The sequence below is a fragment of the Rhinopithecus roxellana genome, chromosome 14, assembly GCF_007565055.1.
Source record: "Rhinopithecus roxellana isolate Shanxi Qingling chromosome 14, ASM756505v1, whole genome shotgun sequence".
In the NCBI taxonomy this organism is placed as follows: Eukaryota; Metazoa; Chordata; class Mammalia; order Primates; family Cercopithecidae; genus Rhinopithecus; species Rhinopithecus roxellana.
In genome coordinates this window covers 104,601,635-104,626,318 of record NC_044562.1, presented here as the reverse complement: position 1 = coordinate 104,626,318, position 24,684 = coordinate 104,601,635, and the positions used below count along the sequence as shown (strand labels likewise).

Sequence of the window (24,684 nt, the reverse complement as noted above, 5' to 3'; positions counted from 1 at the left end):
GCTGGTTTAATTCCCACAACCATATTGTAAGTTCAAAGCCAGGAACCACCTTGTATTATTTTTTTGGCCTGAGGAATCTGGCCCAAGTTTTGAGTACACAGGAAGTGCTCAGAGGACCTGGGGGCTATGTTGCAGACAGGCATAGATATGGTCTCTGGCTTCTGTGGATTTGTTTCAACTTATTCAGAAAGGAGGACTTGAACATTTATTAGCTGAGAAGGTCATATTAGGCAATAGGTAGTGTTAGCTTTTATGATCTTGCCTCGTTCAAGACGGAGCTTTTTGTGGAGCTTTTGAAAAGTTGCAAGAAAAGGGTAATGAAAAAGGGATCAATTTTCCAGTTTCTGGCCCCTCACTGACTAAAAGACAACATGTGGCTATCCTCACTGATATTGTAATATGAAAAGGCAGAGTATGTGATTAAAGAATATACACATTTGGGGAATACTACTGATCAAATGTTTGGGGAAAATATTCATGTTGAAATTTAGAAATTTAAGTCAAGGAATAGTAGTGAGTAATGAACTATTAAGAGTTTTTAGAGAATAGCTTTCCGATTGACATTAGAATTCTAGGTTCCTGTCTCCCTCTTTCTCTCCTCTTGCACCCCCTCCCTCTCTCTTTCTCCCCCACCTACACCTCCACAGCATTGTTCTAAGAAGTCACTTAAATTCTCTGTACCATATTTCCCCAAGTGTTAAATGGGGAAAATATGACAATCGCAGATTGCTGCTTCAGAAATCAAATCTATTTCTTTGTTTTCTTTCTTTCTTTTTGAGACAGAGTCTTGCTCTGTCGCCCAGGCTGGAGTGCTGTGGTGCGATCTTGGCTCACTGCAAGCTCCGCCTCCCGGGTTCACGTCATTCTCCTGCCTCAGCCTCCCGAGTAGCTGGGATTACAGGTGCCCGCCACCGTGCCTGGCTAATTTTTTGTATTTTTTAGTAGAGACGGGGTTTCACAGTGTTAGCCAGGATGGTCTTGATCTCCTGACCTCGTGATCCGCCCGCCTTGGCCTCCCAAAGTGCTGGGATTACAGGCGAGAGCCAATGCGCCCGGCCTCTATTTCACACATTAGCTGGCACCCACTGTGTTCTAGGCACTGTGATATCAGGAAACAGAGATAATAAACCAGGCCTGGCCCTGAGGATTGCACAAGAAAGAGAGATGTAAGAAAACGTATTTCTATGTACAGATGCGCAAGAACACATCTGCATATGCAACTGAAGGGAAAGACGATTGCTTCAGAGCCTACCAGAGGTCAAAGAAGGCTCTCTGGGGACAGTAATGACTGAGCTGGCTTTTCAAGGATAATGAAGAGTTTCTTAGCAGGCTAGGAGGGAAGAATATTCCAGGCAGAGGGAATAACATGTGCACAAGCATGGCAGCCTCATGGTCTGTTCAGGAAAAGCGGTTGGATTCCTAGGGGTCTATTGAGAAGATCATGCATGTCCAAAGAGCTCTGAAATTTCTTCCTGGTTTTACGAAAGTCAGTTGTTTTCTTTGAATGTCACTAGCATATGTCACTAGCATTTTAACTTTTTAAAATAAATGTTCTACCCTTGTTTTTTTACCATGATTCAGGGACCATCATTCACCACAAATCCTACATGGTTACTGTTCTGGTTTGGGTCCCTCCTTTCTGAGGCCATGGCTGAGAACAGAATGAGCTGCCTGTATTGCTTCACCAGCACCAGGCTTTTTGAGAGGCTGGGAAGGTTCTGGGATCATGGGATTCATAGCACATCCAGCTTCCCACATGTCCCACCTCCCACCTTCCCATCCTACGGTGGGAACCTCTAAGGATGGTGAGAATTGAACTGGGGCAACTTGTTAATCTCAAATTAGAAAATGTGCATGGCTTTCACCAAGCGTGAGTTATTTCACATGTATTACACCAGTTGTTGCTTCATTCTCCTACTTATAGCCCTGAAAACAGTACAGAGTGCAGGTTACACACCAAGACAGTTGACATGGAGTATTCATTCTTGCTATCCAAGTGACAGAGCCCGTCATTAGGAATGACGATGCCTGCCAGTTTGCTGTCCATTCCAAAATGAGAATCAGCATCACTCACAAAGACCAGGAGGTGGAGGGAGTCATTCCGCCAACCAATTTTTTCCTACAGTGAGAAAGAAACATTTGTGTGATACTGGAGTGAGGCAGGCATTTATTGAGTGTGGATCAATTATGCTGGGACACATTTAGGTTATAAAAATAATATTGCTAGTCTATTTTAGCCTTTTTATCTATTGTGAATTGATAATATTAATGTTTTTAATAAAACATGAAATTCTGTGACATTTGCTTTTTCCTGGATAACATTTTCATATGATTTATGCTTCAGAAAAGCATAGTTCCACTATAATCAGTATTCAGTTGATCTTGACTTTTACATAGTTAAATTATTTTTACTATCCAGCTTTCAATTCTCCAAAAAAATTGAGCAGAGGAGGTCATAGATGGTCCCAAATCCAAATTGAAGCCAAACTCGTGAAAATGCAATGTTAAAGGGGCTCAAAGTAAGCCTGTTTCATTAAAATGTCACCCAGCATTTAGGCACATATTTCTCTTTCTAATGATATCATCCAAAAATTATAAACCTGATATAAGGATAAGCATTGCTTATGAAAGTATGGCCCCAAAGTCCTGCTAATTAAAATTGTCTGTTGTTGGTGTTTAGTAAAGCCCTCCCCTTTAATTAATATTAGTTCAGGAACCAATTGTGTAAAAACGCATCCTAGCTGTTCCATCCCACCTTATTCCTTTCCTTCCTCCTCTAATTCCCTGGCCCTCCCACTTTCTAGGAGCTTCAGCCTTGTTTATTTCCTGATATTTTCCATGAAGGGCTCTTGCCTAAAGACAGGGGAATCATTCTTGTGGATACTTATCAGATAGTCAAGGAGAAGCAGTGTTCCTGTGATGTTGTAGAGACAGCACACTTCCAAAGCTTACTTTGTTGGTTCAAAACAATAGCTATGTAGTCACATATATGGACACATACTGATTCAGAGCATTTTAACTTTTTAAAATAAATGTTCTACCCTTGTTTTTTTACCATGATTAATCCAAAAACTAATCTGATCTTGATCTTTGAAAATTAATCATGCATAGCTATTGTTTCAACTAAATTTTCCCAACACAATGTTCTTAGATTATTCATCATAGACATAAAGAACAGTCCCCATTTCAACATGATTTAATTAAACATTTGGCAAAAATTGTGTATTTTAAGAAAAATACGAAATGTAGAAATTTAGAGATCAAAGGAAAAGAAATTAGCTAATCTTTTTGAAGTAGAATTGTTAATAAGAGATGAACTTTATGTTAACAGAGTGAAATAGCACTCCTTTCAGCATACCTTACACACAGCAGCTTGCATAATTGCATCAAATCCACCTTCGGGTGTGTCGATATTAGCAGAAATTTTCTGATTCTTCACAATTTCATTGAATCTTTCAGCATCATTTGTCAATGGCAAAATGTGCTTGAATCCAAATGTAGGTAAACAGAAGTATGGAATACTACTGCAAAAGTAAGATGCAAAAATATTATTGATGAAATGTAATGGATCTGATAGCTTAGCAACATTCTCTTAAATGAAGATTAGTTTTTCTAAAGGGCCTGACTCTATAACTCAGCTATGAATCTCACTGTTAAGGTTGTTGACATCATCCCCCACCCTTTCTATGTTGACCATATTAGCTAACACTTATTTAGAGCTTATTGTGTGTCCTGCACTGGCTCAAACTCAGATAACAGGTAATCAGGTGATCAGACTCCTCTGTGTGTGTGTGTGTGTGTGTGTGTGTGTGTGTGTGTGTGTAATCACTACCTTCTATGGGCTCCCAACCAAAATTCACCACTAAGTTTATACAATGACAATTCCTTTGTATTCTGATATCTCAGGCTGTCATCAAGTATGAATCACCCTGCAGCACGACAAGAGAGGAACCTGTCTTCTTTTTTCTCTGCTCCCTCCTGTACTCCCAGGTCTGCCTGCCAAGGGCTCAACAATTGTAGCAGCATTCTTGGTTTGAGAGTCCAACTCTACTGGGATTGAATAGACCAGCCTAGAAATAAAACCACTACTTAAAGTACAACGTTACGATGAAATCTGCACCAAAGATATTACAGCAGAACACGAAGGGCTGATCATGAGTTCAGCCACATCTTATTTTGAAAGCAAGTTTCTAGCTGTGCATGACACTTTGGGCAAGTTACTCAACACTTCTGAGCTTTGGATTTTAAAATGAGGATAATCGTATAGAGGATTCCAACTGAAATGATTTCCATTTCATACTTTTGTCTGTATTTTCACATGGGCTTATTACCTTTGCAATAAGAAACTATATACCATATACTCATATATGTTTATGTGTGTGAACATAGAGGAAATTCATTCTAGCGTTTCTTTTTTTTTTTTTTTTTTTTTTTTTTTTTTTTTTTTTTTTTTGAGACCAAGTCTCGCTCTGTCGCCCAGGCTGGAGTGCAGTGGCACTATCTCAGCTCACTGCCAAGTTCCCCTCCTGGGTTCACGCCATTCTCCCGCCTCAGCCTCCTGAGCAGCTGGGACTACAGGTGCCCGAAACCATGCTTGGCTAATTTTTTGTATGTTTAGTAGAGACGGGGTTTCACCGTGTTAGCCAGGATGGTCTCAATCTCCTCACCTCGTGATCTGCCCACCTCGGCCTCCCAAAGTGCTGGGATTACAGGCATGAGCACCGCACCTGGCCCATTCTAGGATTTTTCTTTCTTTCTTTTTTTTTTTTTTTTTGGAGATGGAGTCTCATTCTGTTGCCCAGGCTGGAATGTGGTGGTGCCATCTCAGCTCACTGCAACTTCTGCCTCTTGGGTTCACATGATTCTCCTGCCTTAGCCTCCCAAGTAGCTGAGATTACAGGCATGCACCACCACATCCAGCTTATTATTATTATTATCATCATCATTGTATTTTTAGTAGAGACAGGGTTTCGCCGTGTTGGCCAGGCTGGTCTCAAACTCTTGACCTCAGGTGATCTGCCCGCCTCGGCCTCCCAAGCGCTGGGATTACAGGTGTGAGCCACCACGCCCAGCCCATTCCAGCATTTTGTGCTTCAGTTTCCTCTTTTGAAAAACGACAATGAACTCACTATTGGTGTAAATTCAAAACAAAACAAAAAATACCACAGTATACATGAAATGATGATTAAAAAATCCTTCAGCTGGGCATGGTGGTTCATGCCTGTAATCCCAGCACTTTGGGAGGCAGAGACAGGTGGATTACTTGAGGTCAGGAGTTCGAGACCAGCCAGACCAACATGGTGAAACCCTGTCTCCACTAAAAATACAAAAAAAAAAAAAAAAAAAAGAAAAAAAAATTAGCTGGGCATGGTGGCACACGCCTGTAATTCCAGCTACTTGGGAGGCTGAGGCAGCAGAATCACTTGAACCTGGGAGGCGGAGGTTGCAGTGAGCCAAGATTGCGCCATTGCACTCTAGCCTGGGTATCAAGAGCGAAAATCCGTCTCAAAAAAAAATCCTTCAAAATGTTTAATAGAGGAAGAAATTTTAACTTTTGTGCAATTAAATACTTTTAAATACACATTAAACTCATTTATGCATATGAAAATGAAGAAAACACTTATTGTTGCTGTATCTTAGACAACAGCAAAAGAAATTCTGTTAAAAAATGTAAACCACTTCAGCATTCTTCACAGGATGAGAAAAATTTTTAGTGACTCTCCATCCAGTGAAAATAAAAGAGCTACTCCAAAAAGCATTAAAGAGTCGATTAAAGAGGTGGGTTTTCTTGCTTTTTATAGAGCCTTGGACTCCTATGTTGCCCAGGCTGGACTCAAACTCCTGGGCTTAAGCAATCCTCTGGCTCTGGGACTACAGGCATGTGCCACTGCACCCGGCAAAAGGGTGATTCTTATTTTTATTAGTATTTAAGTTTATTTTATGTTTAGAGGTACCTGTGTGGGTTTGTTATATAGGTAAATTGTGTGTGATGGGGGTTTGGTGTGGTTTTTAAAGTGTGGTACACAGACCCATGAGGGTCCCTGAGACCTTGCAGGAGGTCCCTCAGATTAAACTATTTTCATAGTGATTCAGAGATGTCATTTGCCTTCTTCACTGTGTTGACATTTGACTGATGATATGAAAACAGTAGTGAGAAGTCTGGTAAGATGATCAAATAGGAACAGCTCCGGTATGCAGCTTGCAGCAAGATCAATGCAGAAGACAGGTGATTTCTGTATTTCCAATTGAGATACCCAGCTCATCTCATTGGGACTGGTTAGACAGTGGGTGCAGCCTACAAAGGGTGAGCCGAAGCAGGGTGGGGCGTCGCCTTACCATGGAAGCTCAAGTGGTCAGGGAACTCCCTCCCCTAGCCAAGGGAAGCCGTGAGGGACTGTGCCATGAGGAATGGTGCATTTCAGCCCAGATACTTCACTTTTCCCACAGTCTTCGCAATCTGCAGACCAGGAAATTCCCTCGGGTGCCTATATCACCAGAGCCCTGGGTCTCAAGCACAAAACTGGGCGGCCGTTTGGGCAGACATCTAGTTATCTGCTGGAGTTTTGTTCATACCCCAGTGGCGCCTGGAATGCCAGCGAGACAGAACCGTTCACTCCCCGAAAAGGGGGCTGAAGCCAGGGAGCCAAGTGGTCTAGCTCAGCAGATCCTACCTGCATGGAGCCCAGTAAGCTAAGATCCGCTGGCTTGAAATTCTCGCTGCCAGCACAGGAGTCTGACACTGGAGCTTGGTAGGGGGAGGGGCATCTGCCATTACTGAGGGTTGAGTAGGCAATTTCCCCTCACAGTGTAAACAAAGCCACCAGGAAGTTTCGAATTAGGCAGAGCTCACCACAGCTGGGCAAAGCCTCTGTAGCCAGACTGCCTCTCTAGATTCCTCCTCTCTGGGCAGGACATCTTTGAAAGAAAGGCAGTAGCCCCAGTCAGGGACTTTTACATGAAACTCCCATCTCCCTGGGACAGAGCACTTGGGGAAAGGGGTGACTGTGGGCACAGCTTCAGCAGACTTAAATGTCCCTGCCTGCCAGTTCTGAAGAGAGCAGTGGATCTCCCAGCACAGTGCTCCAGCTCTGCTAAGGGACAGACTGCCTCAAGTGGGTTCCTGACCCCCGTGCCTCCTGACTGGGAGACACATCTCAGCAGGGGTCAACAGACACCTCATACAGGAGAACTCCAGCTGGCATCTGGCAGGTGCCCCTCTGGGCCACAGCTTCCACAGGAAGGAGGGAACAGGCAGCATTCTTTGCTGTTCTGCAGCCTCCGCTGGTGATACCCAGGCAAACAGGGTCTGGAGTGGATCTCCAGCAGACTTCAGCAGACCTGCAGCAGAGGGGCCTGGTTATTAGAAGAAAAACTAATAAACAGAAAGGAATGGCATCAATGTCAACAAAAAGGACATCCACACAAAAACCCCATCTAAAGGTCACCAACATCAAAGACCAAACGTAGATAAATCCACGAAGATGAGGAAAAACCAATGCAAAAAGGCTGAAAAATTCCAAAACCCAGAATGCCTCTTATCCTCCAAAGGATCACAACTCCTTGCCAGCAAGAGAACAAAACTGGACAGAGAGTGAATTTGATGAACTGACAGAAGAAAGCTTCAGAAGGTGGGTAATAACAAACTCCTCTGAACTAAAAGAGCATGTTCTAACCCAATGCAAGGAAGCTAAGAACCTTGAAAAAAGGTTAGAGGAATTGCTAACCAGAGTAACCAGTTTAGAGAAGAACATAAATGACCTGATGGAGCTGAAAAACACAGCACAAGAACTTCATGAACCATACGCAAGTATCAAAAGCTGAATCGATCAAGTGGAAGAAAGGATATCAGAGACTGAAGATCAACTTAACGAAATAAAGCATGAAGACAAGATTAGAGAAGAAAGAATGAAAAGGAACAAACAAAGCCTCCAAGAAATATGGGACTATGTGAAAAGACCAAACCTATGTTTGATTGGTGTACCTGAAAGTGACAGGGAGAATGGAACCAAGTTGGAAAACACTCTTAAGGATATTATCCAGGAGAACTTCCCCAACTTAGCAAGGCAGACCAACATTCAAATTCAGGAAATACAGAGAACACCACAAAGATAATCCTCCAGAAGAGCAACCCCAAGACACATAATCATCAGATTCACCAAGGTTGAAATGAAGGAAAAAATATTAAGGGCAACCAGGAGAGAAAGTTTGGGTTACTCACAAAGGGAAACCCATTAGACTAACAGCAGATCTCTCTGCAGAAACCCTACAAGCCAGAAGAGAGTGGGGACCAATATTCAACATTCTTAAAGAAAAGAACTTTCAACCCAGAATTTCATATCCAACCAAACTGAGCTTCATAAGCGAAGGGGAAATAAAATCCTTTACAGACAAGCAAATGCTGAGAGATTTTGTCACCACCAGGACTGCCTTACAAGAGCTCCTGAAGGAAGTACTAAATATGGAAAGAAAAAACCAGTATCAGCCACTGTGAAAACACACCAAACTGTAAAGACCGTCGAAACTATAAAGAAAATGCATCAACTAACAGGCAAAATAACCAGCTAAAATCATAATGGCAGGATCAGATTCACACATAACAACCTTAACCTTAAATGTAAATGGGCTAAATGCCCCAATTAAAGACACAGACTGGCAAATTGGATACAGTCAGGATCCATTGGTGTGTATTCAGGAGACGCATGTCACGTGCAAAGACACACATGGGCTCAAAATAAAGGGTTGGAGGAAGATTTACCAAACAAATGGAAAGCAAAAAAAGCAGGAGTTGGTTTAAAACAGATTTTAAACCAAAAAAGATCAAAAAAGACAAAGAAGGGCATTACATAATGGTAAAGGGATCAACACAACAAGAAGAGCCAACTGTCCTAAATATATATGCTCCCAATACAGCAGCACCCAGATTCATAAAGCAAGTCCTTAGAGACCTACAAAGAAACTTAGACTCCCACACAATAATAGTGGGAGATTTTAACACCCCACTGTCAATATTAGACAAATCAATGAGACTGAAAATTAACAAGGATATTCAGGACTTGAACTCAGCTCTGGACCAAGCAGACATAATAGACATCTACAGGACTCTCCACCCAAAATCAACGGAATATACACTCTTCTCAGCACCAAATCGCAGTTATTCTAAAATTGACCACATAATTGGAAGTAAAACACTCCTCAGCAAATGCAAAAGAACTGAAATCATAACACACAGTCTCTCATACCATAGTGCAATCAAACTAGAACTGAGGATTAAAATCACTCAAAATCACACAACTACGTGGAAACTGAACAACATGCTCCTGGGTAAATAACGAAATGAAGGCAGAAATAAAGAAGTTATTTGAAACCAATGAGAACAAAGACATAATGTACTAGAATCTCTGAGACACAGCTAAAGCAGTGTTTAGAGAGAAATTTATGGAACTAAATATCCACAGGAGAAAGTGGGAAAGATCTAACATCGACACCCTAACATCACAATTAAAAGAACTAGAGAAGCAGGAGCGAACAAATTCCAAAGCTAGTAGAAGATACCAAATAACTAAGATTAGAGAAGAACTGAAGGAGATAGAGACACAAAAATCCTTTAAAAAAAAATCAGTGAATCCAGGAGCTGGTTTTTTGAAAAGATTAACAAAATAGATATATCACTAGCCAAACTAATAAAGAAGAAAAGAGAGAAGAATCAAACAGACACGATAAAAAATGATAAATGGGACATCACCACTGATCCCACAGAAATACAAAGTACCATCAGCGAATACTATAAATACCTCTATGCAAATAAACTAGAAAATCTAGAAGAAATGGATAAATTCCTGGACACATACACCGTCCCAAGACTAAACCAGGAAGAAGCTGAATACCTGAATCAACTAATAACAAGTTCTGAAATTGAGATAGTAATTAATAGCCTACCAACCAAAAAAATGCCCAGGACCAGATATATTCACAGCCAAATTCTACCAGAGGTACAAATAGGAGCTGTTACCATTCCTTTTGAAGCTATTCCGAACAATAGAAAAAGAGGGAATCCTCTCTAACTCATTTTATGAGGCCAGTATCATCCTAATACAAAAGCCTGGCAGAGACACAACAAAAAAAGAAAATTTCAGGCCAATACCCCCGATGAACATTGATGTGAAAATCCTCAAGAAAATACTGGCAAACCTAATCCAACAGCACATCAAAAAGCTTATCCACCACGATCAAGTTGGCTTCATCCCTGTGATGCAAGGCTGGTTCAACATATGCAAATCAATAAACATAATCCATCACATAAACAGAACCAAAGACAAAAATCACATGATTATCTCAATAGATGCAGAAAAGGCCCTTGACAAAATTCAACACCCCTTCATGCTAAAAACTCTCAATAAACTAGATTTTGATGGAACATATCTGAAAATAATAAGAGCTATTCAGGACAAACCAAAAGCCAATATCATACTGAATGGGCAAAAGCTGGAAGTATTCCCTTTGAAAACCGGCACAAGACAAGAATGCCCTCTTTCACCACTCCTATTCAACATGGTATTCGAAGTTCTGGCCAGGGCAATCAGGCAAGAGAAAGAAATAAAGCGTATTCAAATAGAAAGAGAGGAAATCAAATTGTCTCTGTTTGCAGATGACAAGATTGTATATTTAGAAAACTCCATCATCTCAGCCCAAAATCTCCTTAAGCTGATAAACAACTTCAGCAAAGTCTCAGGATACAAAATCAATGTGCAAAAATCACAAGCATTCCTATACAACACTAACAGACAGAGAGCCAAATCATGAGTGAACTCCCATTTGTAATTGCTACAAAGAGAATAAAATACCTAGGAATCCAACTTACAAGGGATGCGAAGGACCTTTTCAAGAACTACAAACCACTGCTCAAGGAATAAGAGAAGACAAAAACAAATGGAAACACAGTCCATGCTAGTGGATAGGAAGAATCAATATCGTGAATATAGCCATACTGCTCAAAGTAATTTATAGATTCAATGCTATCCCCATCAAGCTACCATTGATTTTCTTCACAGATTTAGAAAAAACTACTTTAAATTTCATATGGAATCAAAAAGGAGCCCGTATAGCCAAGACAATCTTAAGCAAAAGAACAAAGCTGGAGGCATCATGCCACCTGACTTCAAACTATACTACAAAGCTACAGTAACCAAAACAGCATGGTACTGGTACCAAAACAGATATATAGACCAATGGAACAGAACAGAGACCTCAGAAATAATGCCATACATCTACAATCATCTGATCTTTGACAAATCAAGCAATGGGGAAAGGATTCTCTACTTAATAAGTGGTGTTGGAAAAACTGGCTAGCCATATGCAGAAAACTGAAACTGGACACCTTCCTTACACCTTATACAAAAATTAACTCAAGATGGATTAAAGATGTAAACATAAGACCTAAAACCATAAAAACCCTAGAAGAAAATCTAGGTAATACCATTCAGGATATAGGCATGGGCAAAGACTTCATGACCAAAACACTAAAAGCAATAAAAGTCAAAATTGACAAATGGGATCTAATTAGAGAGCTTCTGCACAACAAAAGAAACTATCATCAGAATGAACAGGAAACCTACAGAATGGGAGAAAATTTCTGCAATCTATCCATCTGACAAAGGGCTAATATCCAGAATCTACAAATAACTTAAACAAATTTACAAAAAACAAAAAACAACAACAAAAAAATCCCATCAAAAAGTGGGCAAAGGATATGAACAGACACTTCTCAAAAGAAGACATTTATGTGGACAAGAAACATGGAAAAAAGCTCATCATCACTGGTCATTAGAGAAATGCAAAGCAAAACCACAATGAGATACCATCTCACGCCAGTTAGAATGGCAATCATTAAAAAGTCAGGAAACAACAGATGCTGCAGAGGATGTGGAGAAATAGAAATGCTTTTACACTGTTGGTAGGAGTGTAAATTAGTTCAATCATTGTGGAAGACAGTGTGGCTATTCCTCAAGGATCTAGAACCAGAAATACCATTTGACTTAGCAATCCCATTACTGGGTATATACCCAAAGGATTATAAATCATTCTACTATAAAGACACATGCACACGTATGTTTATTGTGGCACTGTTCAAAATAGCAAACGCTTGGAAACAACCCATATGTCCATCAGTGATAGACTAGATAAAGAAAATGTGGCACATATACACCATGGAATACTGTACAGCCATAAAAAAGGATGAGTTCATGTCCTTTGCAGGGACATGGATGAAGCTCAAACCATCATACTCAGCAAACTAACACAAGAACAGAAAACCAAACAACATGTTCTCACTCATAAGTGGGAGTTGAACAATGAGAACACATGGGCACAGGGAGGGGAACATCACACACCAGGGCCTGTCAGGAGGTGGGAGGCTAGTGGGAGGGATAGCACTAGGAGAAATACCTAACGTAGATGACGGGTTGATGGGTGCAGCAAACCACCACGGCAAGTGTATAACTATGTAACAAACCTGTACATTCTGCACATGTATCTCAGAACTTAAAGTATAATAATAATAATAAAATAGAAAAAAAAAATACTTCCCGATACTTTATGATTTGTCTGATGAGAATGGTAGTGATATTAACAAATGTGATTTTTTTGATATTGTATCATGAAATCTGTAAGGTCTGCATAGCTCACTGAATCAATATTTCACAAAGAATAAAGCATCATATTACAAAATCATACACTGGTTTAAAAAAGCCATTCAAAATGAAAAGAGACCAATGGCTTTTCAGGTTAACAACATGAAACATTCACTGATGTTTCAGATTCCTCATTGAAACTACTTTCACCTGTTATCTAGTTTTCACCTGTTATCTACTATCACCTGTTATCTAGTTTGAAGGTAATATCGAAGACGAATGTCCACAGGCATTGGAAAAAGCTATTACATGCTTCTTCCTTTTCCAACTACACGTTTATATGAGGTTTGACTTTCTTCATGGAATTCAATTTTTGAAAAAGGCAAAAGATTAAATGCAGAAGCAGATAGAGAATCCAGTTGTCTTCCATTAAACCAGATGTTTAAAGAGATTTCCAAGTATATAAAACAGTGCTGCTTCATTTTAGAGCAGAAGGCCTGTAAATTTTTGTTTTGTTTCAGAAAATACAATTAGTTTTCATAAAAACATATTACAGTAATATGCAGTGGGTTTCTTTATTATAATTATTAAATCAATAGATAATTATTTTAAGACGTTTCTGTTTTACTTTCTAGTATGATGATTATGGGTATATATAACCCACATAAACTAAAGCTCTCGGGACTCTTAATTTTTAAGAGTCTAAGGGAGTCCTGAGATCTAAAAGTCTAAGGACTACCAGATTAAAATAACTACAGATAAATTAGTAAGTGGTAATGAGAGGAAGAAAAAATTAACATTTGTTTTGAATGTCTGTTTTGTTCTGAGTTCATTCGGTTCTCACAATTACTCTAGGAGGTCAATATTATTATTCCCATTTATAAGTGATGAGACTGAGCTCAAAGAGAGTAATTGTTTATCCAAAGTTAGGATTGTAACCCAGGTCTGAAAAATTCTATGCTCTTTCCTTTTACCTCTAATTGCCTTCCTACTAAGAACATTTTATTCTAAAATTATAAGGTTTAGTTTGATCAGAAGACTGATTTTTTTATCTTGACATGTATATGTATGTATGTGTGTATGAGGGGATACTATCTAGACAGAGAAACTGAGAGAGTTAGGATTATAATGGAAATGGAAAACCTATAATTTTGCCACAAAAAAGAACTTGCTATTTATAACCTTAATGGTAAATCTTGCCAATAATAATAATCTTCAGAAAATAGGATATATTGAACCTTTTAAGGGATCAAATATAGAATTCTCCTTCAGGTCTCCACTTTTTGCCCCCCCGTACAGTGCTCTGGTCTCCCCCTAATCACATCCTGTTGTTGTTAATAGCACTTCCTATTTATTGAGAATGTGTCATGGTCAGGCCTAATGCCAAATGCTTTCATTCGTTAACTCATTCAACTCTTTTTTTTTTTTTGGAGATGTAGTCTTACCCTGTCACTCAGACTGGAGTACTGTGGTGCAGTCTCGGCTCACTGCAATCTCTGCCTCCCAGGTTTAAGCGATTCTCCTGCCTCAGCCTCCTGAGTAGCTGGGATTACAGGCGCGTGCTCCCATGTTTGGCTAATTTTTTTGTATTTTTAGTAGAAAAAGGGTTTTACCATGTTGTCCAGGCTGGTCTCAAACTCCTGACCTCGTGATTCACCCACCTCGGCCTCCCAAAGCGCTGGGATTGCAGGCGTGAGCCATCACGCCGGGCCAACTCATTCAGTTCTTAAAACCACTCTTTGTGATTGGCATTGTTACTCTAGACTTCCAGAGAAAACACTGAAGACTTGAGAAATGAAATGATTCACCCAAGGTCACATTATTTGTGAATGTATGAATCAAGACTGAATCCAGGGCTGACTCCAAAGCCCTTGTGCTTAATCACCGTGCAATATCATGTACCTGCTTCCCCAAAGGATTTCAGCTACTTGAGAACCGGGACCAGGTCTTTTTCTTCCAAAAATACTCATGCCTAGCACATTGTTTGGTACATAGTTGGAACTCAGTAAATTTTTGTTGAACAAATGAATGAATAATAAATGCATGAATAAAGTACAGTCAGAGGTAAATAAAGAGCCAAACTGCTTTCATTTACTTGAAGCCCGATTAAGGACAGGGTCTCATTGTTAGTTCAAGATGCTGGGCTGCCAGTTTAGCTGAGCCATCTAACCTTGTTAATTTTAGTTATTTTCTCTGGTAACATTCCACACTCATTGGTTCCCATGATTATTATTGTACTGCATGTTGCTACATCGTACCTGATCTGTGACATGAGGAATGATTTTAAATATACACTCTGGGGCAGAGGTGGCACTTTGTAATTCTAGATGGACTTGCCCTACTAAACTCTCTATGGAAGCTTATTGTAGGGGCAAGACACACAGTATACCAAAGAACTAAATACAAATTGTATTCAGGAATAATATTCTCTGATTTTAAAAATGGGGCCAAAACCATTAGCAATACTTTTATGTTAGATAGTTAAGAGGTTGTTAGCACCAAGCTTATTTCCCTTTACAAGTGAATCAAGCAATGAATAACAATAATCATACCTTACTTTTTATTATACAGCATTTTTGAGGGTATAAGTCTTTATAACTCTTTATAGAAATCTATGTATTCAGTGTTGCAGGAACTGCTCGTAGATGCCACCTTGTATCCATCTTTCTTTCTTCCCTAATAACAGAATGCTGATTTTGGAGGAGCAGCTAGCAATGTGCTTCCTTTATAGTTAACTGTGGTCATGTAACTAAGTGCCAGCCAATGAGATGCAAGTCTAAGGTGTTGAGTAAAATTTCTGGCAAAAACTTCTTAAGTTGGAGAAATAAAATTTAACAACCATTTATAATTGTTTTTAAAAAAACGTACCAAGCAAGGAATAGAAGATAATTTCCTTGATCTGATGAAAGAAAATGAAAAACCACTAGCTAACAACATACCTAATGGTAAAACACTGATCCTTTCTCCCTAAGACCATGAACATGACTAGATTGTCCTCTCCTACTACATCTATTTAAAAGGGTACTGGAGACCCACGTTGGTGCATTAAGGTAAGAAATAAGAAAGAAGAAGCATAGATATTGGAGGAAAAAGAAGTTGTTATTCTTAGATGACACGATCATATACACAGAAAATTCTAAGGAATCTATAAAAATCACACTAGAACTAATGAGAAAATTCATGAAGTTTGCAGGATACAAAGTGAATATGCAAAATCAATTGCATTTCTACATGTTATCCCCAAAGAATTAGAAAATAAATAATTTTAAATGTCCCTAGAAATAAATAAAACAAAACATGTGCAAGATATCTACCCTGAAAATGACAAAACATTGCTCTGAGAAATTAAACAAGGTCTGAATAAATGAAGATATATGTCATATAAAATGATTGGAAAATTCGACGTGTGTAAGATGTTCAATATCCCCACAAATAGATCTATGGTTTCAATGTTGTCTCAATAAAAATCTCAGCATATTTTTGGAAGAAATTGACAATATGATTCTAAAATTTATATGGAAATGCAAAGGATCTAGGATAAACAAAATGAAAATACAAAGTTGGAGGACTTATGTTCCTGATTTCAAGAGTTTCTATAAAGCTACAATAAGGGAGATAGTGAGGCATTAGTGGTTACATGGGTATATGCAATGGATCAATGAAACAGAATAGTGTCCAGAATTAGCCTCACACATATATGGTCAATTGCTTGTCCACAAAGACATTAAGATAACTCAATGTGGAAAAGAAAATCTTGTGTAACAAATAATGCTTGAACAACTAGATATCTCTATGGAAACAAAAGATGAACCTAGACCTTTTTTCTCATTCGAAATACAAAAGCTAATTCGAGATCAGAAGCCTAAATGTAAGCACGTTAACCATAAAGTTTCTAGAAGAAAATACAGCAGAAGTCTTTGTGACCTTTACAGTAAGCAAAAATTTCTTAAGACATGAAATACAGTAACCATAAAATTAAAAATTAATAAGCTGAACTTCATCAAAATTACAAACTTTTGCTTGACCAAAGGTATTGCCAGAAAAATTAAAATACAAGCCATACACTGGGAGAGAATATTTTTGACAAAAATATACATTTTTTTGGCAAAATGTATTTGACAAAAACTTGTATCCAGCATATAAAAAGTACTCTTACCACACAATATTGGAAAGACAGTCTAATCTTAAACAAATGGGCAAAAGATTTGAAAAGAAACTTCACGAAATAAGAAATGAAAATGGCAAATAAACACAGGAAAAGATGTTCAACATCATCATTAAGGAGATGCAAATCAAAGCTACAATGAGATGCTACCTCACACCTATTAGAATGGCTAAAATTTAAAAAACTGACAACACCAAGTGTCAGTAAGGATGTGGAATATCTGGAACCCTGTCACACTACTGAAGGAAATGGAAAATGGTACGTTCACTTTGGAAAACAATTTGGTAGTTTCTTTAAAAATTATAAGTATCATACAGTTCAGCAACTCCAGTTTAGGTGTCTGTTATAGAGAAATAAAAGCATACGTCTATACAAAGACTTCTACGCAAGTGTTCATAGCAGCCTTTTCATAATAGTCCCCCCAAATAGAAACAACCCAAATGTCCACCAATGAAAGAATGAGTAAACAAAATGTAGTAAATACATACAATGGATTATTAATTAAAACAAAAAGAAGCAAACTCCTGATACATACAAAATCATAGAATCTTGAAAACATTATGTTGAACCAAAGAAGCCAAAAACATAGGGCATATACTACATTATATATTCATACAAAATTCAGGAATAGGCAAAACCAATATAAATTATAGAAATAGAAAGTGGTTCCCTCTGAAGTGGTAGAACTAACTGTAATGTGAAATTTCTGAGGTGATGGACATATTCTACATCATGTTTTGGATATCGACTGCAATGGTATATTTAACTATCAAAACACATCAAACTGAACCTTTTTGATCTGTGCATTTTAGGCATGTCAACTATACATTAAAAGGAGTTGTAAGAGAGTGGGCAGACAGTGCCCCTATTGCCCCTATTTTCCTCCTTTCCTTCTGACTGAAATGAAGAAGTAATGATCAGTGCCCTGGCAGCATTCTTGGACCATGAAGATAAAATCCAGGTGTCAATAATGGTGAAGCAGAGAGCAGAAAAAGTCCCAGATTCCTCATGTTTACGGATCTGCCGTATCACCGCTGAATGGCCTTTCTCTGTATTTCACGCAAAAGAGAAAAGAAAATATTGGCCAGGTGTGGTGGCTCACGCATGTAATCCCAGCACTTTGGGACGCCGAGCGGGGCAGATCGCTTGAGGTCAGGAGTTTGAGACCAGCCTGGCCAACATAGCAAAACTCAGTCACTACTAAAAATACAAAAATTAGCCAGGCATGGTGGCGGGTGCTTGTAATCTCAGCTACTCGGGAGGCTGACACAGGAGAATCGCTTGAACCCAGGAGGCAGAGGTTTCAGTGAGCCAAGATCATGCCACTGTACTCCAGCCTGGGTGACAGAGTGAAACTCCATTTCAAAACAAAACAAAACACAAAAAACAAAAATACTCCTTTTTTGTGCCACTGTCTCAGATACTGGCAACCAAACACAATTTCTAAGTGTTACAACCACCGATAAATTTCTTTTACGGTTAAATTATTTTTGATTATGTTAGATTGTAGTTGGGAACTACATTGAGATGTTTTTTAAATGGTATAATAAAAGCTGTTTATCTTTTATAGAGATTGATGCCTTTGGTGTATAAAAGTACTGTAAGTTAATAAACATTTGGAAATTATTTCATATATACTAGATATATAGAAGTAATGGGCTTGCTTTTGGGACAAATCAAATCTCTGTACAGATCATGGATTAGTCATGTGGCCTTGGGCAAATAGCTAATCTCTCGGAGCCTCTTCCTCTGAGTATAGGGCTGATGTTATTAAGCTAGCTTTAACCTGCTATTTAACCTGCTGTTATTATGAAGACTGAATGAGGTCATGTATGTAAAACTTTCAGCACAAGGTCTGGCACAGAGCATATGGTAGCTCTTTTGCAATAGGAGACTATTTGATTCTGAACATGTCATTCACTGCACAGGTAAGCCATCACAAAGCAATTTGTCCTCCACCATCACCTGCATAATATGTGGTTTTTAATAGCTTATTATAGCATATTAGAATGGGGTCATTGCCTATGGAGTCATTTACTACTGAATTTAATAGCAGTGAAGGCTGCAAGCCTTCTCCAAGCAATAAGAGAAACCAATATTTCCCAAAGTATGTCAGAAAAAGTTGCAAAAATTATTATTTTGCCAGAAGTCATTGTCATGGAGAAAGACTCTGGGAAAGTGAAGGTTATTTTCAAACAACTTCAGAAAGTGGTAGCCATTGAGGCTAGAAAGTGTCTGAGAGACTGGGACTGGGCACCATCCAATGGAGCCTATGGTGAAAGCCTTGGTTCCCTTGCATGTATAACACACATTCGGGTTTGCCACATCCTGCCCTACATTGGGAGGCAAATGCAGAGGCCGCAAGGACCCACGGCTAGAACCATGTAGTTCAGATGACCTCACCTCACTCCAAGCAACCTAGGCCTCTGAGAGAACTGCTGAGATCCAACCAGACGAGGCAGAAATACCAGGGAGTTAGCAAGCTCCTGGCAAGTGCAGCTCAGAGCAGGAGTATCTCCATAGAAAATCAGCGCACAAAGATGCCAAGAGAATCATTTACTTACCTGCAAGGGTTGGCAATTTCTTCTGGTGTTGTTTTCACAAAAGGGGATACAGGTTTTTCCACAAAAGATCCGAAGCCCAGTCTAAAGTTGCTGGTTAATTTAGACATCTCTTTGGAAAGCCGGGAGCCCAACTCCTTGATTGTGTTGAGGTCATCATCCATGGAGGCAGAGAGGTCCATGAGGTAATACAAATCCACCGGGTAGTCCTCAGTCTGGCGGACATGCACCTGCAGAGTCTGTGCACCACCTGCAAAGCCCAATAGGAAAAGCAAACCCAGGAAAACACACTGAGATTTATTTGCAACTAGCCACTTGCTGGGTCAGCTGGCTATTTCACCTCAATAAGAACTTACTGAAATACATAGGATTTCATTAACTGTGTGGTTAAGATCCTAAATGAACCAACCCATGAAATTCTTTCAGCAGTGAGTTTAGAACTATTGGAGGATAAGTTAGGATATTTTATATCTCCTTGGGAGAACTAGCATCCATTTAGATAGAAGATAAGCTGAATTTTTTGTGTGTCGTTTTAGAAAAGGGGAACCAAATAAAAGAGAGTTGAAATCTACATTACAATCCTTGAAGAAATGTGAGGTAAGCATTAACAACATTTGAGTAATTTAAATGGCTACTATTAGAGATAGCTTCTTCAGTAACACAATTGGAGTGCCAGGAGCCAATGTGAATAAAGAAATGTGTAAGCCTAGCAATTTTCGATTTCCTTAAGAATGGGAAATTCGAGTCATAATAATCAATGATATGTAATATGATACAAGACACATTAGTGGGGTAGCAGAATTACCATATATAATATTAGATCTATTTACATGAGCCAAATCCTAACATACCTGGTCTCAACTTAAGGATCAAGCTTTGAGGTGCAATCTGAACAATGTCAGAACTATTTTTCTGTCTGCCTACACTGAGAGGCTTATTTTTAAGTATTTCTACTTGGGAGACAGGGTTTTCGATGAAGTTTAATTGGCATCCTTTAGCTAAAAGATTTGCTGGGGTATCACACCTTTCACCAACTCCAGATGGATGGGTAAAATTCTAAAAAAGAAAAAGAGAAACAATAACCAGAAAAAGAAAACAAATCTGAATTTCTTTATAAGATACCAGCAATTGAAAGTTTTTCTGCACACTTTGCTAGTTAAGCATCTTACCATATTGTATCCCTACATGACTAACATTGATTATAGGTCTAAAGTTAAGTTATAGGTGAATAACCAGAGAATTCTGCCAGTAAAATTCTGAGTAAAACTGGAGTCTCCTTTTAATTATATTCACTTGGATTCATGTAACAATTTTGGGGGTGGTGGGTAGGGGGGAGTGTGGGGGAGGTCTTAAGCTCACTTCTTTAAAGCTTCTTCCCAGGCCATGACCAGATCCTTGAAACATTTGGGTTCATAGAGTTGACATCATTCCATGAATTTATCTGCTCAGGGCGACCTGTAGGTTTGATTCCACAATCAAATCTTTATCACTAGATTTGGGAATTGACTGTCTAAGTGCTCCAGTGTGTCAATCCCTAAATCTAGTGATAAAGAGAGATTCTGAGGATTCCTAAAGGGTAGGGGTGGCAACATCTCCCCCATCTAGCACTCTCTGCCAGTTGTATGCATTGGTCTGTTACCCTTATATTGCAGCATGACTTCACCAAAATTGACCTCTTGTGGACTTTAAACCCAGAGTCTTGAAGCGTTCTAGTTCAAGATCCTTTAGAACTTTCTCCAAGATTTGAAAGTGAGGAAGAAAAGTGAAAAAGATGGGTTAAAAGTCTGCTTTTCTGTGTGGGACACAGGAGTTTCCCACAAGGATAGCAGAGGTACAGTGAGATGAAGTCTTTCCCAGCAGAGATGTGGTCGTTCAAATTCTGGAACACCCAAAACAGGGAGATGGAGCTAACAGATTAAATACCTGACTTACCTGATAGGCACAGCTGCTCTAGAGCGGGCATGACACTATGCAAAGGGGAACTTGTTGCCCATTGACTTTCACGCTTACAGAAAACCAAACCAATGCTTACACTATTTTCCTTGCCTCTTAGAACTCCAAGCCACTCTTGCTGTTTTCATCAGCTAGGAAAGTTAGATTTCTTCTGAAATTGATTTTGAGAATACAATTTGTTATCTATCAGTAGACCTGTGCATGTCTGAAGCTCTAGGCCAGGCATGGCAGACTGTAACTTTCCATGATGTCACTAAGGGAAACAGTGGCTGGCCAAGGCTTCAGAATCCTTCTCAATACAGTGTCATTGCTATCACCTGTAGTCATAGCCTTTGCCAAAAGATCAGAGGTAGTGTTAACCACATGACCTATTTTCTATCTGCCCTAAGCAGAAGCCTAATTTACTTTTTGCTCCAACTGCCTCAACTGGCACCCTCATAACTACTTCTAATATTAGAGTGGCCTCTTAGAATAATTTGGCTTTACAATTTGACAACAATTTGGCTACCAAGTATTATCCACAAGTAAAGTTATCAGCAGCAACTTAGGAAACTCTCTTAACTAAATGCTGAAAAATGCATTTAAATGAAAATTCTAGGCTGATTTGTTATTTTATCTCTCTGGCATGAAACTAATACTTCTTCAAGAAGTCAATACCCAAAAACATGTGAATTTTTCCCTCCTTGTATCTTCTCAATCCTGCTTTGATATAGGAACTCAAAAAAAAAGGCATAATTCTCTTGGACTTTTGTTTGTGGTCGCGTCGGTCAAGGCCGTGGTAGGGGACTGAGCTGCGTTTGTGCTCTCTTGTCTTCATGGATACACACTGAACTCAGAGTTTGGGTTTCCACAGGTAGAACCCAGTTCTGAGTTTGGTGTTGAGGTTTGTTTCTCTTTGAGCATGCTACTCAGCTCTCGCTGAACTTGGTATTCGTATGATTTGATTTATGTTTAGATTATCTTTATGAGATCCAGTGGGTAGAGACTTGTTTTAAAATTCAGAAAGCTAATGCCTGTCTTTCTCACCATGAAGCAGTCAGACATCACTCTCTAGTGTCTTAGGATGGCTTGGTAGATATTCTCCGATCATCTTCATACTGATTTCACATAGTTTTCAGTTTGACCAGATAAGGTGTACCTATTTGGAACTTTGTCACTGGCATGGTACAGAGTCACTGAGTTTATGATATGCCATTTTTAAAAGAACTGGATAATGTCTGACCAGTAATATTTGCCCCAAACTTAAAACACATCCCTTAGAACCTAGCAGTAGTTCAGAATGGATCCTAGTACCTAGATGGAATACAACTATACTATGAACATCAAATGTATGTTTAACTTTAGAAAATACATCTCCATGCTCTCTGATTATGCAGACAGCCTCCATATTTTATACGCAACCAGTTAGAAATGGCTTTACAATAAGAGAAGGAGTGAGGTAAAATTAAAAATCCCAAGTTACATATTTTTCCGAATAATTTGACATCCACTCCTTCTACAAATTGTTTTTGAAAGTAATCACATGAATTCCATTTTGATCTACCAATGCTCACCTTCTCCTCTCCTGATTTGTTTTACTTATACAATTCCACAAAAAAGCAATTCACTATCAGAACTATCACTGAGGAAATTAACATAAGTGTAACTGCAGACAGGTTTTAAAAACATGTTGAGGTCATTTATTTTACCTCCTGAGCACACCAGGCACACTGAGGTCCAATGAGCAGGCAGTCTTCACAGGTTTCTGCACCTCCCAGGGCACAGCCACCTAGGTTTAGACCCAGCAAGACGCAGGGATTAAGCATACTTTCAGTCATTCCATTTATGAGACTGATGGCTCTTACATTACTTGAACAAAACAACATCAAAGTTTAGTTTAGTATCCAAGATCAGTCCTCGAAATGTTAGCAATTCACGTAAAAGTTTGCATTTTACATCTATCACATGTAAAATATGTGTATGCGTATTAAAAAGTATGTATGTCTTATACGCCAAAATTATCATCCTCTTTTTTCTTAAAATGTGAAAGTTCACAAATACAGGATTATCCTATTTATTGTTCTACCTTAATTTTCAAAAATTACTTGCACCCATTAAAAAATGCTTCTTTCCTAAACGAGGTATTTCTGTTTTTGAAATAAATCCTTTCTCTCTTTCAAGATTATTACTCTTAAGTAGAAGATCCTTATTACTCTTAAGTGGAAGATACTCTTAAGTGGAAGATTCCACTCTTAAGTGGAAAGTTTCAAAAATGGTTATCACAGTGGCACTAAGTTCCATTGGGCAGCAATGTTATTTAATTCTCCTCATTAAAATGCCTGTGCAACCTTTGTATTTATTTACCTTAAGCCTAGAGCATTCATTGTGGGAACTGCCCCGTGTTTGTCTGTAATTTGTTAATGTGTTCACTCAGTGACAAAAGAGCAATGGAACAGATCAAATAAAACATGACTTCAGATCTAGTTTCTGAACCAAATGACAGGTTTGTCAAGCATACCACGAAAGCAATATATCGGAGAACGTAGGTCTTACCTTGTGCGTGATCATTCCTTCCTAGAAACAGAAAGAACAGGCAAAGCAGTTCAATCCCCATTCGTTTCAGTTCTTGCTGTGCAGACCGATTAAAAAATGAATTACCTTCAGCGTTACAAGACCAAAGCTGAATATCGTTAAAGTCTTTCTTTCTTGAAGTGTAACATTTTAAATACTACTTACACTGCTTTGAAAAGAAACTTGAGATGTAAGTTAGAAAGTTTTCATTAAGACTGAAATGAAAACAGAGGCTACCTGGACAGGTAAAGCAGAAAAGCTGTGTTTAAAAGCAACTTCAACATGATTTACTTCCTTGTTCTCCTTATAAGGAAGGCAGGTGTACAATCACCAAGAAGGTGGGGAAATTCATTCAGTGGAAGTTCTGGTGTAAGTTCTATGAGTCTCTCTGCATCCTAGAGAAAGTTATTATCTTTAGTGAAATATTGATCAATGAAATGTCAAAACAGCAATTGAAATACAGTCATTTCTAAAATAATTTTAACTTAATGTAAAGAATAAAGATATTAAATAAAGCATATAGCCTACATGTGAGGAAAGTAAAAAATGAGCTTAATGAAAATAACTGAGATTTTTGTATTTCATTGCTAAATTCCTTTGCAAAAAATTGAAATGAACCCTGAAAAAGAAAAATTATTATTTTACAGTAAATGGGAAGGCAGGCTAGGGAAAGCAAAGCACTGTTTCCTTATTTTTCAAATTAGATGGCATATATTTTTCCATAAGTATGAAATTCTTATTTTAAAATGATGTTGGAAATAATCATAATATACAAAAATCAAAGGAGATCAAAATAAGAATGTGTCAAAAGACATTGATGACAACAATG

General features: G+C 38.7%; 1 protein-coding gene across 5 annotated transcripts in view; it reads right to left on the bottom strand.

The window, feature by feature from the left end:
* ITGB6 (integrin subunit beta 6) overlaps positions 1 to 24,148 on the bottom strand; it is an 86,453-nt gene extending 62,305 nt beyond the window's left edge. For 3 of the 5 annotated variants that reach the window (XR_749675.2, XM_010379106.2, XM_030916987.1), the window contains exons 1-6: positions 23,838 to 24,148; positions 22,994 to 23,073; positions 20,204 to 20,408; positions 19,356 to 19,602; positions 3,359 to 3,524; positions 1,958 to 2,119 (exon numbers count right to left, since the gene is read on the bottom strand). Coding sequence is in view for 4 of the 5 variants with exons in the window: in XM_010379106.2 (XP_010377408.2) it covers positions 1,958 to 2,119; positions 3,359 to 3,524; positions 19,356 to 19,602; positions 20,204 to 20,408; positions 22,994 to 23,073; positions 23,838 to 23,898 (921 nt within the window). In the remaining variant the exon portion in view is untranslated. The remainder of the gene's footprint in view (positions 1 to 1,957; positions 2,120 to 3,358; positions 3,525 to 19,355; positions 19,603 to 20,203; positions 20,409 to 22,993; positions 23,074 to 23,837) is intronic. The other 2 variants (XM_010379107.2, XM_010379108.2) reach the window with 2 other exon arrangements.
* Between the last annotated feature and the right edge of the window lie 536 nt (positions 24,149 to 24,684).